The sequence below is a fragment of the Myotis nattereri genome (genome assembly GCF_964212035.1).
Source record: "Myotis nattereri genome assembly, chromosome: 1".
Classification (NCBI taxonomy): domain Eukaryota; kingdom Metazoa; phylum Chordata; class Mammalia; order Chiroptera; family Vespertilionidae; genus Myotis; species Myotis nattereri.
Genome location: NC_138075.1, coordinates 112,508,578 through 112,521,274, shown reverse-complemented (window position 1 = coordinate 112,521,274; position 12,697 = coordinate 112,508,578). Strand labels below are relative to the sequence as shown.

The 12,697-nt window shown below is 41.1% G+C and overlaps 1 protein-coding gene across 9 annotated transcripts in view; it reads left to right on the top strand.

Moving 5' to 3' along the window:
* Positions 1-12,697, top strand: part of BBS4 (Bardet-Biedl syndrome 4) — a 120,407-nt gene that overhangs the window by 63,636 nt on the left and 44,074 nt on the right. For 6 of the 9 annotated variants that reach the window (XM_081085018.1, XM_081085014.1, XM_081085017.1 and 3 more), the window contains exons 7-13: positions 1,133-1,186; positions 3,407-3,534; positions 6,522-6,576; positions 9,452-9,520; positions 10,438-10,590; positions 10,676-10,847; positions 12,375-12,444. In XM_081085018.1, coding sequence (XP_080941144.1) covers positions 1,133-1,186; positions 3,407-3,534; positions 6,522-6,576; positions 9,452-9,520; positions 10,438-10,590; positions 10,676-10,847; positions 12,375-12,444 — 701 coding nt within the window. Of the gene's footprint in view, positions 1-1,132; positions 1,187-2,742; positions 3,267-3,406; positions 3,632-6,521; positions 6,577-9,451; positions 9,521-9,666; positions 10,591-10,675; positions 10,848-12,374; positions 12,445-12,697 lie in introns of those variants that run through there. The other 3 variants (XM_081085019.1, XM_081085021.1, XM_081085022.1) reach the window with 3 other exon arrangements.

Genomic DNA, 12,697 nt, shown 5'->3' with positions numbered 1-12,697 from the left:
CCAAAAATGTCTTGATCCTCACACTAAATTGATGATTCAGTTAGATATAAGATCAAAAACCATGTTTCCGCATAACTTAGCAGCTATTGCTGCATGGTTTTCTGGCAGGGAGTGTTGCTGTTAAGCAGTTCGCCATTAATCTGATTCCTATTGATAATCCAGCTTTCCTCTCTAGAAATGCTCTCCTTTCTCTAAAGCTACCTTAAGTAAAGGGAGACTTATAAAGGGAATAAAGAGATTCTATAGAGCTCAAGGCCAGGAAATACAGGCTGGTCTTACAATGAACTAGAACTGGAAAGCTGTCAGCACCAAGGTAGCTACTCTTCATTTCTGTTTTATTTCTTCTTTCTGTAGATCAGCAGTTGGCAAATGTTTTATGTTTTAAAGGGCCAGTCAGTAAATATTTTAAGCTTTGTGGCTTCATATAGTCTCTGTGACAACTAATGAACTCTGAGATTCTAGTGCAGGGGTGGGCAAACTTTTTGACTCGAGGGCCACAATGGGTTCTTAAACTGGACTGGAGGGCCGGAACAAAAGCATGGATGGAGTGTTTGTGTGAACTAATATAAATTCAAAGTAAACATCATTACATAAAAGGGTACGGTCTTTTTTTTTTTAGTTTTATTCATTTCAAACGGGCAGGATCTGGCCCGCGGGCCGTAGTTTGCCCACAGCTGTTCTAGTGTGAAAAAACCATGGACAATACAAATAAAACTTTATTTACAAAATAAGGCATTTGCAGACTGACTCCAAATACATATATTCGATTATAGTGCCCTCCATAAGGTGCTGTCAGTCCCAAAGTCCACATCATCTAGTGAATTCCTAGATTCCTAGGAAAAGGAATCCCATTAACACATATATGTACATGTATCTCTGAGAAGAGGGCACAAATGGAGTGATCTCTTGTTTGTCCTGCTTTTATGTCTTATAATCTGTGGGGGTTTTTTATATTAGGGAACCCATTTTTTAGAATTAAATATATTTGAGTATGAAATCTAGTAAAAAACTGACTGTAATGCATATTTTAAAGTTTAAACTTTGCTGAACAATAACAATCTCTAGATGACTGTTGTTTCACTCGAATATGTACTGTGGAATTTACACCTAAGCTGTTTTCTTTTGTGTGTAGGAGATCTATCATAACCTAGGAGTTTGCTACATTTATCTGAAACAGTTCAACAAGGTAATTTATAGAAATAGGGGTGGCTGGTGATTTCACTGAAGGTACATTTGTTACAGAGGTGCCATTACTCATTTTGTATTATTCCTAGTGCTTGCAGAGATTTTTGGAAGTAAAAATTGAAAGTGCCATATACACCTATCCCCATTTTTCTTTTCATTTGCTGTTATCCATCTTTTTTTTTTTTTCCTGCTTTTAACAAGAAAATGAGAAATTCTAGAAATATTATGAGGGAATGGTAATCTAATAGCTTTTTTTCTCTCTTCTTTTTCTCTACCCCAGATTAATTTTCTAGTATAGAAGCAAACGTTCAGTAAAACTTAGATATCAAAAAGTGGACCATTGCCCTAGCAGGTTTAGCTCAGTGGATAGAACATCAGCCTGCAGTCTGAAGGGTCCCAGGTTCAATTCCTGTCAAGGGGACGTACCTCCGTTGCAGGCTCGATCCCTGGCTCTGGTCGGGGTGTGTGTGGGAGGCAACCAATCGATGTAACATTCTCACATCGATGTTTCTCTCTCTCTGTCTTTTTTCCTCCCTTCCACTCTCTTTGAAAAATCAATGGAAAAATGTCCTCATGTGAGGATTAATAACAACAAAAAAAGTGGACCTTTAAGTCTTAAAAGTGTAATCATGACCATGGGAACTCTCTTATGCTCTGATAGCAACTAATTTTAGTTTTTAAGGTCATTGGAGATGAATTTTAAGTTACAAGTGGATTTGATTTCTGAGTTTCAGTTTCTAAGGTTATTTTCTATGTGAGAATTTATATTTTATTGTGATTAAGCTGCAGGTTCTAAGGCTCTTATATAAAATAAGTACCAAGTACCTTGGTACTCAAATATAAGAAAAAATGTATATATCTTAACTGAGGGATAGATTAAATTATTGAGAGCTCTGAAAGTTAATGATAGTGGGTTGCATAGAGCTTCCACTTAGTGATTATGAAGTTTTATTCTCTTATCTATAGTGCTGATAGGACTAAGAATCTGAGTTGGTTAATATCCATTTGACAACGTTTAATCTATCCCTCAGGAGCGTGAAAAAAAAATCTGTACATCAGCAGTTGAGGTGTGAGAGTAACTTTTATTCTTGTGAAATACATAATAATATGTATAAGTAAAAAATAAAAAAATAAAAAAATAAAAAATAAATATATATAGTGGGCCCCTGTCCACTGGGCAGATCTACAATGTTATATATTTGGTTAGGAGATTTTTCTCTTCAGAGGATATTCCAAGCAAGTACATTTCTACTAACAGGATTATTATGAGGCAAGGGAGAGGCAGGTTGGTCTTTGTTCAGATCTGTAAAGGAGAAGATTATATTTAAATTTTACTGTAAAGCTAACAGAGCAAATACAATACTTGACATTTATTGTTGAACCAATGAATCACTAAAAAAAGTCCTTTTGACCATCAACTAGGAAGGATATAAGCTTTTCCAGAGCAAGGAGTTTGTTTTGTTAGCTCCAATATACCTCGCATCTAGAACAACAGGTACTCAGTGAGTACATATTGAGTGAATCAATGAGAACAATCCATTCATTTATTTATCAAAATATTGTTGAGGAAAATGAAGTCCACTCTGGGCAAGGTTGTGCAGTTGGTCACTGGTACAGCTGGGCAGTGCTGTATACTGTACTATGATGTCCCTTTTGACTTGTGAAGTATGAGTCATGGGTATGATTATTAAGAAGCAGAAAACAGCCCTGGCTGGTTTGGCTCAGAGGTTGGAGCATCAGCCCGTGGACCGAAGAGTTGTGGGTTTGATTCCCTGTCAAGGACAAATACCTTGATTGCGAGTTCGATTCCCGGCCACAGTTGGGGTGCATGCGGGAGGCAACCAATCGATGTTTGTCTTTCCAGTCGATGTTTCTCTCTCTGTCTCCCTTGCCCCCTTCCTCCCTTCACACTCTGTCTGAAAATGAATGGAAAAAATATCCTCAGGTGAGGATTTAAAAAAAAAAAGAGAAAAGAAGCAGAAAACATTCAAAAAGTTAGTCGTCTTGTAAAAATTCTTCCAAGTGGCTCCAGAGGCAGATACTTCATGTTTCCAGCTGTCCTGTCAGCAAGTACAGTTTTGGTACGTGTTGTTATTTTTGACTATTGGCTGAAATGGGATGTTCCTATATTAGTATAGCAGGAGCTCCTTTTTTGCTTTACCCCTACAAAGCCATTGTCCTTTCATGGTAGTGATTTCATTCTCTTCATCAATCTTATTAGGCACAAGACCAATTGCACCATGCCCTACATCTTAATAGGCATGATCTGACTTACGTAATGCTGGGGAAGATTCACTTGCTGGCGGGGGACTTGGACAAGGCCATCGAAACCTACAAGAAAGCTGTGGAGTAAGTGTGCCTGCTTCTGTTAGAGCAGAGGTGGGGAGCATCTGCCCCGTATAAGGCCCATGAACTCATTTGATCTGGCCCTGCCAAGGCATTAGTGGTGAGTTAATTGTTTGACCAAATATAGCAGGATAATTTTTAAATTGATAATTTTGTATGGCCCACGAATGATCTTATAAATATCTAAATGGCCTTTGGCAGAAAAAAGGTCTCCCCGACTCCCCAGCTTTAGAGCAAGGAAGAACTTAAAAAAAAGGGGGCGGGGGGAGTAGATATATGAATTCTCAAGCCTATGAGAGAATATATATGACTGATAACTAGTTGTATGAATTAGAGTAAATGTTAAGCTAAGGGTAAGAAATCCCAATGGCCTAAATAAGGAAGATTTGTATTTCTTTCTCACCTATTAGTATGGTTGGTTTAGCCTAGGTGGGCGGCTCTGCTCTACAAGGGCAATCAGGGACCTAGGTTCCTTCATTATTAACTCAGCGTTGGTTAGGTTGTTGTCTTCACCTGCATGCTTGAAACTGACTTACTATAACCACCATGTTCCAGGCTGTGGTGGGAGGAGCTGGTACCGGAAACTAAGTACTGAGTAAACAGCTTGTAGTGTTTAAGTGGCCCAGAAGTTGCACACCTCATTCATGTTTGTGTTCCATGGTTCAAAATTAATGAGGTGGCCACATCCAGCTATAAGGGAAGTGGGCACACATGCTTGGGAGGAGGGTCTTATTAGCATGAGACCAATATCTTGTTGTTTTTGTAAAAATATTATTTTTTTAAAAACTCCTATTTTTTTTTAAAATATATTTTATTGATTTTTTACAGAGAGGAAGGGAGAGAGATAGAGAGTTAGAAACATCGATGAGAGAGAAACATCGACCAGCCGCCTCCTGCACATCTCCCACTGGGGATGCGCCCGCAACCAAGGTACATGCCCTTGACCGGAATCGAACCTGGGACCTTTCAGTCCGCAGGCCGACGCTCTATCCACTGAGCCAAACCGGTTTCGGCTAAAAACTCCTATTGATGATAGAACTGACTGGCTTTCCAGGATGGTGTTCCATGTTTTCTCTGTAGACACACGTTATCTTGCCTTTTCTGTATAGGGTTTTGCCTTGTTTTAAATGGGATAGCTGTCGCCATGATGCTTTAATGTCTCATTTGTTTGGTCATTTAATAGAATTCCTGGTCACAGAGTCTAGTATTCCTGGTAATTAGACTACGAACTAAACTTAATTTGTTAAATTAATATGTTCATTATCTTTGTCTTCTTCCATAGTAATGATATAGCAACTTTTCTGGTTTTATCAGTCATAACAGCTTTCTGAATTTTCTTCAATCATATTTTGTGCCTAAAAAGATAGAAAAATCCCTTGGTTTGTTAAGTTACAAGAGAGACTTTTGTTATCAAGAGGCTATGTTTATGTGGACAAGTAGGAAGGAGCCCACATAGCATATGTTAAGCTTCTGTGGGGCTGCTGGAAGCCTTAATTTGTGACCCCTGCTCACATAAATCTGAAGGGTGACATTCTTCTTGCTGGGAGCCAAGATCAACAGTAATTAATATAAATGGCAGAAGTCCATTGGGGCTTTTGATATTCAAAAGGCTAAATGTTTGCATTGTTATTACCCTGCTGCTAAGCCAATGGCCGAAGGCAAACTCCCCCAACCTGATAATCCTACCGTTTACTAAACATCACCTTTGATATGCCTGTTTGCATTCCTAAAAGGCAATTGTGTATTCTAGTAAATAAAAAGCCGATGGGAAAAGAGACTCAGTGGAACTTGGTCTCTTGAACCAAGTTCACAACTGGCTTCCCCATAATTTCCAAATTTATATTTCTTGTCTGTGTATTAATTTGTGTGTCAGCCCTTTCTCCAGGTCTTTGAACCCAGGCCACGCTGGCTGTTGTCTCACATCTTCCAGTGGTTGGTCAAGGACTTAAGTCACAAGAATTTCCAAGAGGACAGCTGAGCATTTGGAGCCTCACTGAGAATGTGGAGAGCCACAGCTTGGAGATAGCAGTTTTGGTGGGGGGAGGGATGCTGCCAGAATCACAGAAGTTAGTTTGGGGAAGGGAGGTGATGCAAATGGATATTTATTATGGCAGAGTGAAGGGCAAATACTCAGTTAAACTGAGTAAGCTTTGTTTGGCCAGCTCAGGTCTCCCTGGCTGGGGTTTTGGCCCCTCTGATTCTGGTCGCCTGATAGGTAACCAGCATCCTACCTCATTGCTTAGAAGCATGCAACACTGTTCCTCACCTTTGGCATTTTTACTGTTGGTACTGTCTGGTGATCCTGTAGTCAGATCATCTTAGCTCAGGGAAGCTTTAGTTTTGTAACAAAGACAAATATTAGTGAGGGATTGGGAAAGCAGATAATCTTTTACCTAAGCCAATGGCAAATTCTTTCCCAGAGCTGGTATGTCTTCCTTTTTTTGTTTAGTTTGACTGTTTACCATGGCTTTTTGTTTAATATGTAGAGCAGAGCATTAGGGCCCTTGGGATCCTAAATTACACAGAAAATTATACAGGTTGCCATTGTGCATACAGTGAGAACAGGATAAAAAAAAAAAAAAAAGAAAGAAAAGAAATCCCACCAGAAGGAAACTGGCTAAAGCTATGTGTGTTCCATACTGACTTGGTTTATAAAGAATTATTCTTTAGTTCTGTCAGTATAATGAAGACAGTCACACAAAATATTCAATAAGTTTTGTCTTAGGACTTAGACTCTAAGAAATGGTCCTGAAAAAGAGTCTGGATTCTGAGGCCTCTTTCTTTCTTGTTGAGCAGTCCTCCCTGTAGTCAGGGTTGAGATGACATACTATTGAAGGCAGTTTCCCAGTCGTCTTGGGGAATTTCCATGGAGAGTGGGACACACTGTCTTTCAGATGTTGCCTGAGGGCATGTTACTGTGCATGTGCCTCAGTATCTCATTCACATCTTGTTTCCCTTTGAGCATCTCTGTGTTCATCTCTGTGTTGCAGGTTCTCACCAGAAAATACAGAACTTCTTACAACTTTAGGATTACTTTACTTACAGGTAAAGAGAACTCTTTACTCATTCATTCATTGATGTTAGAAATACTTCTGGATTTATGTGTGTTGTGGTTTCCTGCATTTTGATTTTATTTTAACACATTTTACTAAAGTTCATATGAAGCACACCAACCTTACTCTCTGTATTATTATATTCTTTATCTCTTAAAGGAATTAATTTTCTGCATTCAAATAAAAACTGCAATTATAATTTTTTTTTATTAATTTTTAATTTTTTTATTTTTTTTAATTCTTTTTTTTTTATTAAATCTTTATTGTTCAGATTATTACATTTGTTCCTCTTTTTTCCCCCCATAACTCCCCTCCTCCCAGTTCCCGCCCCACCATCCGCCCTCACTCCCCACCCACTGTCCTCATCCATAGGTGCACGATTTTTGTCCAGTCTCTTCCCGCATCTCCCACACCCCTTTCCCCCCCAAGAATAGTCAGTCCATTCCCTTTCTATGTCCCTGATTCTATTATAATCAACAGTTCATTCTGTTCATCGGATTATTTATTCACTTGATTCTTAGATTCACTTGTTGATAGATGCATATTTGTTGTTCATAATTTGTATCTTTACCTTTTTCTTCCTCTTCCTCTTCTTAAAGGATACCTTTCAGCATTTCATATAATCCTGGTTTGGTGGTGATGAACTCCTTTAGCTTTTCCTTATCTGTGAAGCTCTTTATCTGACCTTCAATTCTGAATGATAGCTTTGCTGGATAAAGTAATCTTGGTTGTAGGTTCTTGGTATTCATCACTTTGAATATTTCTTGCCACTCCCTTCTGGCCTGCAAAGTTTCTGTTGAGAAATCAGCTGACAGTCGTATGGGTATTCCCTTGTAGGTAACTGAGTTTCTTTCTCTTGCTGTTTTTAAGATTCTCTCTTTATCTTTTGCTCTTGGCATTTTAATTATGATGTGTCTTGGTGTGGTCCTCTTTGGATTCCTTTTGTTTGGGGTTCTCCGCGCTTCTTGGACCTGTAAGTCCATTTCTTTCACCAGGTGAGGGAAGTTTTCTGTCATTATTTCTTCAAATAGGTTTTCAATATCTTGCTCTCTCTCATCTTCTGGCACCCCTATAATTCTGATGTTGGTACGCCTGAAGCTGTCCCAGAGGCTCCTTACACTATCCTCGCATTTTTGGATTCTTTTTTCATTTTGCTTTTCCGGTTGAGTGTTTTTTGCTTCCTCGCATTTCAAATCATTGACTTGATTCTTGCGCTCCTCTGGTCTGCTGTCGGGAGTCTGTATAATATTCTTTATTTCAGTCAGTGTATGCTTAATTTCTAGTTGGTTCCCCAATATAAGATCGAGGGTCTCATTAGTTTTCTTGTAGATCTCATTAAGTTTATCGGCGGCTTCTAAACAGTTCTTGAGAGACCTTAAAAGTGTGGTTCTGAACTCTATATCTTCCATTGACAATTTTGTCCTGTTTCTTTGTCTCCGCATTTTGTTATGCTTCCTTGGTGCACCCCCTAGTGGTCTTTGTTCGAAGTCTTATAGTTAAATCTTGATTGTTGTAGCTAATTCCAGGGAGGGTTTGACCTCCAGGCCAAGTGGCTATGAGAATCAGCTGTGTCAGCAGTGAGAGAACTTCTGTCCTCTAGGGAGGTGCTAATCTGGCGTTTGCCTGAGGCTATCCGGCAAATGCCTGTGTGCAGGGCTTAGGCGGGACGGGTCGCACAGGATCAACAGGGTGGTCCGGAGAGAGCAGTTATGGTGGCTCTCAGTCCTGTCCCCAGGGGCTCTGCCTCTCTGAGTCCCAGCACCCGCTGCAAAGCTCGGAGAGAAAGCTGCACTCGCTCTGACCGAAGCCAGGCAGACCCGCTTCTCCCGTTTGAGTCTGGGTCCCTAAAGACTCGCCCGGATCTGGAGCTCAGAGTCTGCGACTCCCTCCCGATTGAAAACGCCAACCGCACCCTCCACCGCCAGCCCACTCCGCGCACTCCGCACCTCAGAATTTGACTTCAGCACTGCGCCTCCTCTGAGTGTCCGTATGCGTTTCTCTTTCCTCCTAGTTGTAGGACTTCCACTCAGCCAGCGTTCCAGTGGTTTTGGGTGATGTCTGTTCCGTCTTTTAGTTTCACTTTTGAAGTAGTTGTTCAAAGCAGCAAACTCCGGCGTTAACCTATGCTGCCATCTTGGTTCTCCTCCTGCAATTATAATTTTTAAAGGAAAGTGCATATATGAGAAATAACTGGTCATGAGGACTGTCATTTTGTTGTGGGGAGAGAAACTGAGACAAGTTATCACTATCAGGGCTTTGGAGCTACGGCCATTTCTGTTGTTCCTTCTTCCCAGCCAGGTCCTATAGGAAAGAGAAGGTAAAACATTATCTAGAATAAGAAGTCTGTCTCCTTCCTGCGTGTGAATGAAATTCTTTTAGCTCAATCACTTCTTATCAGCCTGAGCACTGGGGCCCAGAGGTCCTGGAGGGACCTCTACCCGTCCCATTCCCCCATCAACTCCCAAAGTTCACTGTTCAGCTGATCCTGCCTCCAGTTCTGCCTCTTTGGTAGCCTTTCTGTTTGTTTCATTTTTCTTTAAAAGGAATTAGGAGTTTAATTCCTGGGCCTTCCTGGCTTTGGCTTGGGAGACTGGCCCCGGGGGAGATGAGGCTAACCAGCCCATTTCCTGCCAAGAGACATTAGTGTGGAGCATATTATGGCAGAGATAATTCCTGGCAAATGGATACTTTGATTTTATCAAGGGACAAATGTGGGGATTTTTAGTTTTCTTTTTCTATCTGGTATCTGTAGCTCTGTTTTGTGAAGAGAACTCAGAAAAGTCAGGGTGCTTCAGGGTGTAATTGGCCAGACTGCTGAACCGCTATCTCCTTGCTGATAGAATTTTCTCGTTTGCTTTTTCTCCAAGGTTGGCATTTACCAGAAGGCATTTGAACACCTCGGAAATGCTCTAACTTATGACCCTGTCAACTACAAGGTACTGCAGGCTATCAAACCCCAGAGCCTTCACATAGATGGTTCACTCCTAGAGGTGATCTGGCCCTAGAAAGCATTTTGAATACCTGAGAAATTACCTTTTTCTTAGAAAAATTATAAATAAACATGGCTCTTCTCATTTGAAAATATTGTAAGGTGTTGGTGTTCTGCTTGTTATTTTCCAAAAGAGCACATTTGTTATAACAGACCTGTAACTTAGGCAAAAGCAAAATTGTAGTGCTGGTAAAGTTTTGTGTATTTAGGAAATTAGCAAAGCCTCCACAATTACTGTCAAAAATACTTCTGGTGAAATGATTTCTAGTTTCTTAATGAATTTGCAATTACAACCTTGTCCAGATATGTCTTTAGGGGTGAGAAGATCATCAAGTGGATGGATGTCACTGAGGGAGATGCAGCATAACAGGCTGTGAAGGATACAGACTCAGTCCTACCTCAGAGCCACATTAGCCTGAACCCTGCCTGAACTGATGAAGCCTAAAGCTGTGTCTGTCATTTTTGTGCTGTGGCAGAAGGAACTGTACTTTAAGTGGCCAAGAAAGGAGTATTTGAGTTGTCTGGAGCAGCACGTAGTATATCAAGTAGAGGCTACAGGGAACAGATTAAAGGCACTATGCTCAGAAATATTGCCTTCTCCAGTTAGAAGTAGGAAACAAATGAGCTGGGTAAAGTAAGTGACATTTTATCTTTTCTTTTTCTGTACTGTGCCAAAGAGAGCCAGAGTGTGGGGTGCAGTGATTTCTCATGAGCATTTGTCCCAATAGCTTGAATATATTTTATATGTCCCTGGAAGTTTTTCAGTCACGCTGTGCAGATTATCTACACCCAGGAAGGCTCCTCCACTGCTGTAGCCTTTTGGGAATGACTGAATTATCAATTTCCCATGTCCTGTGTTTTCAGGCCATCTTGGCAGCAGGCAGCATGATGCAGACCCATGGAGACTTTGATGTTGCCCTCACCAAATACAGAGTTATAGCTTCTGCTGTTCCAGAAAGTCCTCCACTTTGGAATAACATTGGAATGTGTTTCTTTGGCAAGAAGAAATATGTAGCAGTGAGTGTCTCCTCACCTTCCTTGTTTGTGTTATTGGGTCTGCCCAGTTTGCCCCACCTTCATCAAGTGCCCCTCTCTCCTGCAGGCTATCAGCTGCCTGAAACGAGCCAACTACTTGGCACCCTTTGATTGGAAAATTCTCTATAATCTGGGCCTCGTTCACTTGACCATGCAGCAGTATGCATCAGCTTTCCATTTTCTCAGTGCAGCCATCAACTTCCAGCCAAAGATGGGGGAACTGTACATGCTCTTGGCGGGTAAGAGACTATTGTGTGGAAACCCTCTCCACAGTCTGTAATAAGGGGAAAATGAATTAGAATCATTGGAGGCCAGTGGCTAAATGTACTGCAGAAGCCATTCCCTTGCAGGTCCCATAGGAATCTGGATTATTGTGCTAGAGCTTGAAAAACAATGAAGAAAATAATGATAAGGCACTTGGTTGTTTCTAACTTGGGGCATTTTCACTCAGAGACCAACAGGTTAAATCAAGATCGTCCTCGTTTATCTTTTACCAAATGTTTTCCCTTGCCTTGACTATTTATTTATATGTATATATTGAGCCCACCTAAGTTCCAGATATCATTTAGCGTACAAGGGATATATCTTATAGGGTTGACGTGGGAATTGGGTGATTAAGTAACCAATGAATATGAACTATTATTGGTTTTATTGTTAGTTACTGTAACTCAAAAGATTGACTAAATATTCTTTCTAGGGAATATTTCTCTGTCCGAAAGCAGTTTGCTAGTTCTCATTGACTTTTGTCTTCAGGTGTTGTTTTAGTCATTATTGTGGGGTTCTTATAAGAGAATGGGTTGCAAAAGCAAATCGAGTGGTGGTTATTTGGGGGTTGCCTGAATACAAAGCTAGCCTAGTTCTAATGGGGATAGGAATGTAAACAAATTGCCACACTGTAAGGCACAAGCAGCAATTCTGACATCACAAAGTAGAAAGGGCCTTCACACTGTACTGAAGGCTAAGCTGGAATTCAGTCACACAGAATGACTGAGGAGCCAGAGAACAAAGGCATGCAGCCATGAAACTGCATGCTGTACCCTGCCGTTAGCGGGTAGTAGTGCTATAGAATGTAATGGGAAATGAGTCATGAAGGATAGTTTGGGGTCAGATGATGGAGGGCCACGAGTATAATGCAAGGACATTAGACTTTATCCTCGAGGCCATTTTCCCAGCTGTATGCCTAGATCTCTTAAGTGTCTGGTAGAAGTGAGCCCAGGTTGGGGGGAGATGGAGTGGGCAGGCCTTCCAGAGGAATGCTGTTATTGTCTTATAGGTGAGGCTTTCAGGAAATACTGGTTTAAAAGGTGAGTGTGTCCTGGTGCTAAACAAATTTTAAAGATCAGAATTATGGGTGATGGAGGGCCAGTGAGGATTCTTAAGCAGGATAGTGACATGTTCAGATTTGTTTGAAAGGTGTTGAGAAACCTGGCAGCATTGTGGCAAGTGGGTGGATGCAGATGGGGACATTGCCACAGCTTGAAACAACTTGGGCAGGGTCAGAAAAGAAACTGCAAAAAATGGTGTTCAGATAACTTGGCCACTGATTGACTGTGGAAAGGGGACTGTTGAAGATGACACCAGGTAATAAGCTGAGTGAGTACATGGTGGTGCTAGTTGCTGAGGAGGCAAAGGAGCAGTTAAGTTGCGGGGGCTGAATGAACTGTGGTCTTGAAACATTCCTTTTGCTTTCTTTTTTTTTTTTTTTTTTTTCCTTTTGCTTTCTAAGCTGGGCTCTTCTGTCTCAGTCCTCACTTTCTTTGTTTCAGTGGCTTTGACCAATCTGGAAGATACAGAGAATGCCAAGAGAGCTTATGCCGAAGCAGTCCGCCTGGATAAGTAAGCTGCACCGTGGGGAATGGTATTGGGGAAGGCAAGACTCTCCAGAGCCACGAGGTGGCATTAGACCACTGGCTTTGCCTGAGTCAGCCCAATTGCTTGCTCTCCGTGGCCTTTGTGCACAAGGCATGTGTGGAAGGATGTGATACAAAGCCTGCAGTGGCTCAGCAGGAACTGCCACTGCCACTTTCTAAGAGAGTGTTTCCAGCCCCAACTTTAGTAGTTCAGAGGCCAGAGAAAATCAGAGATGGCA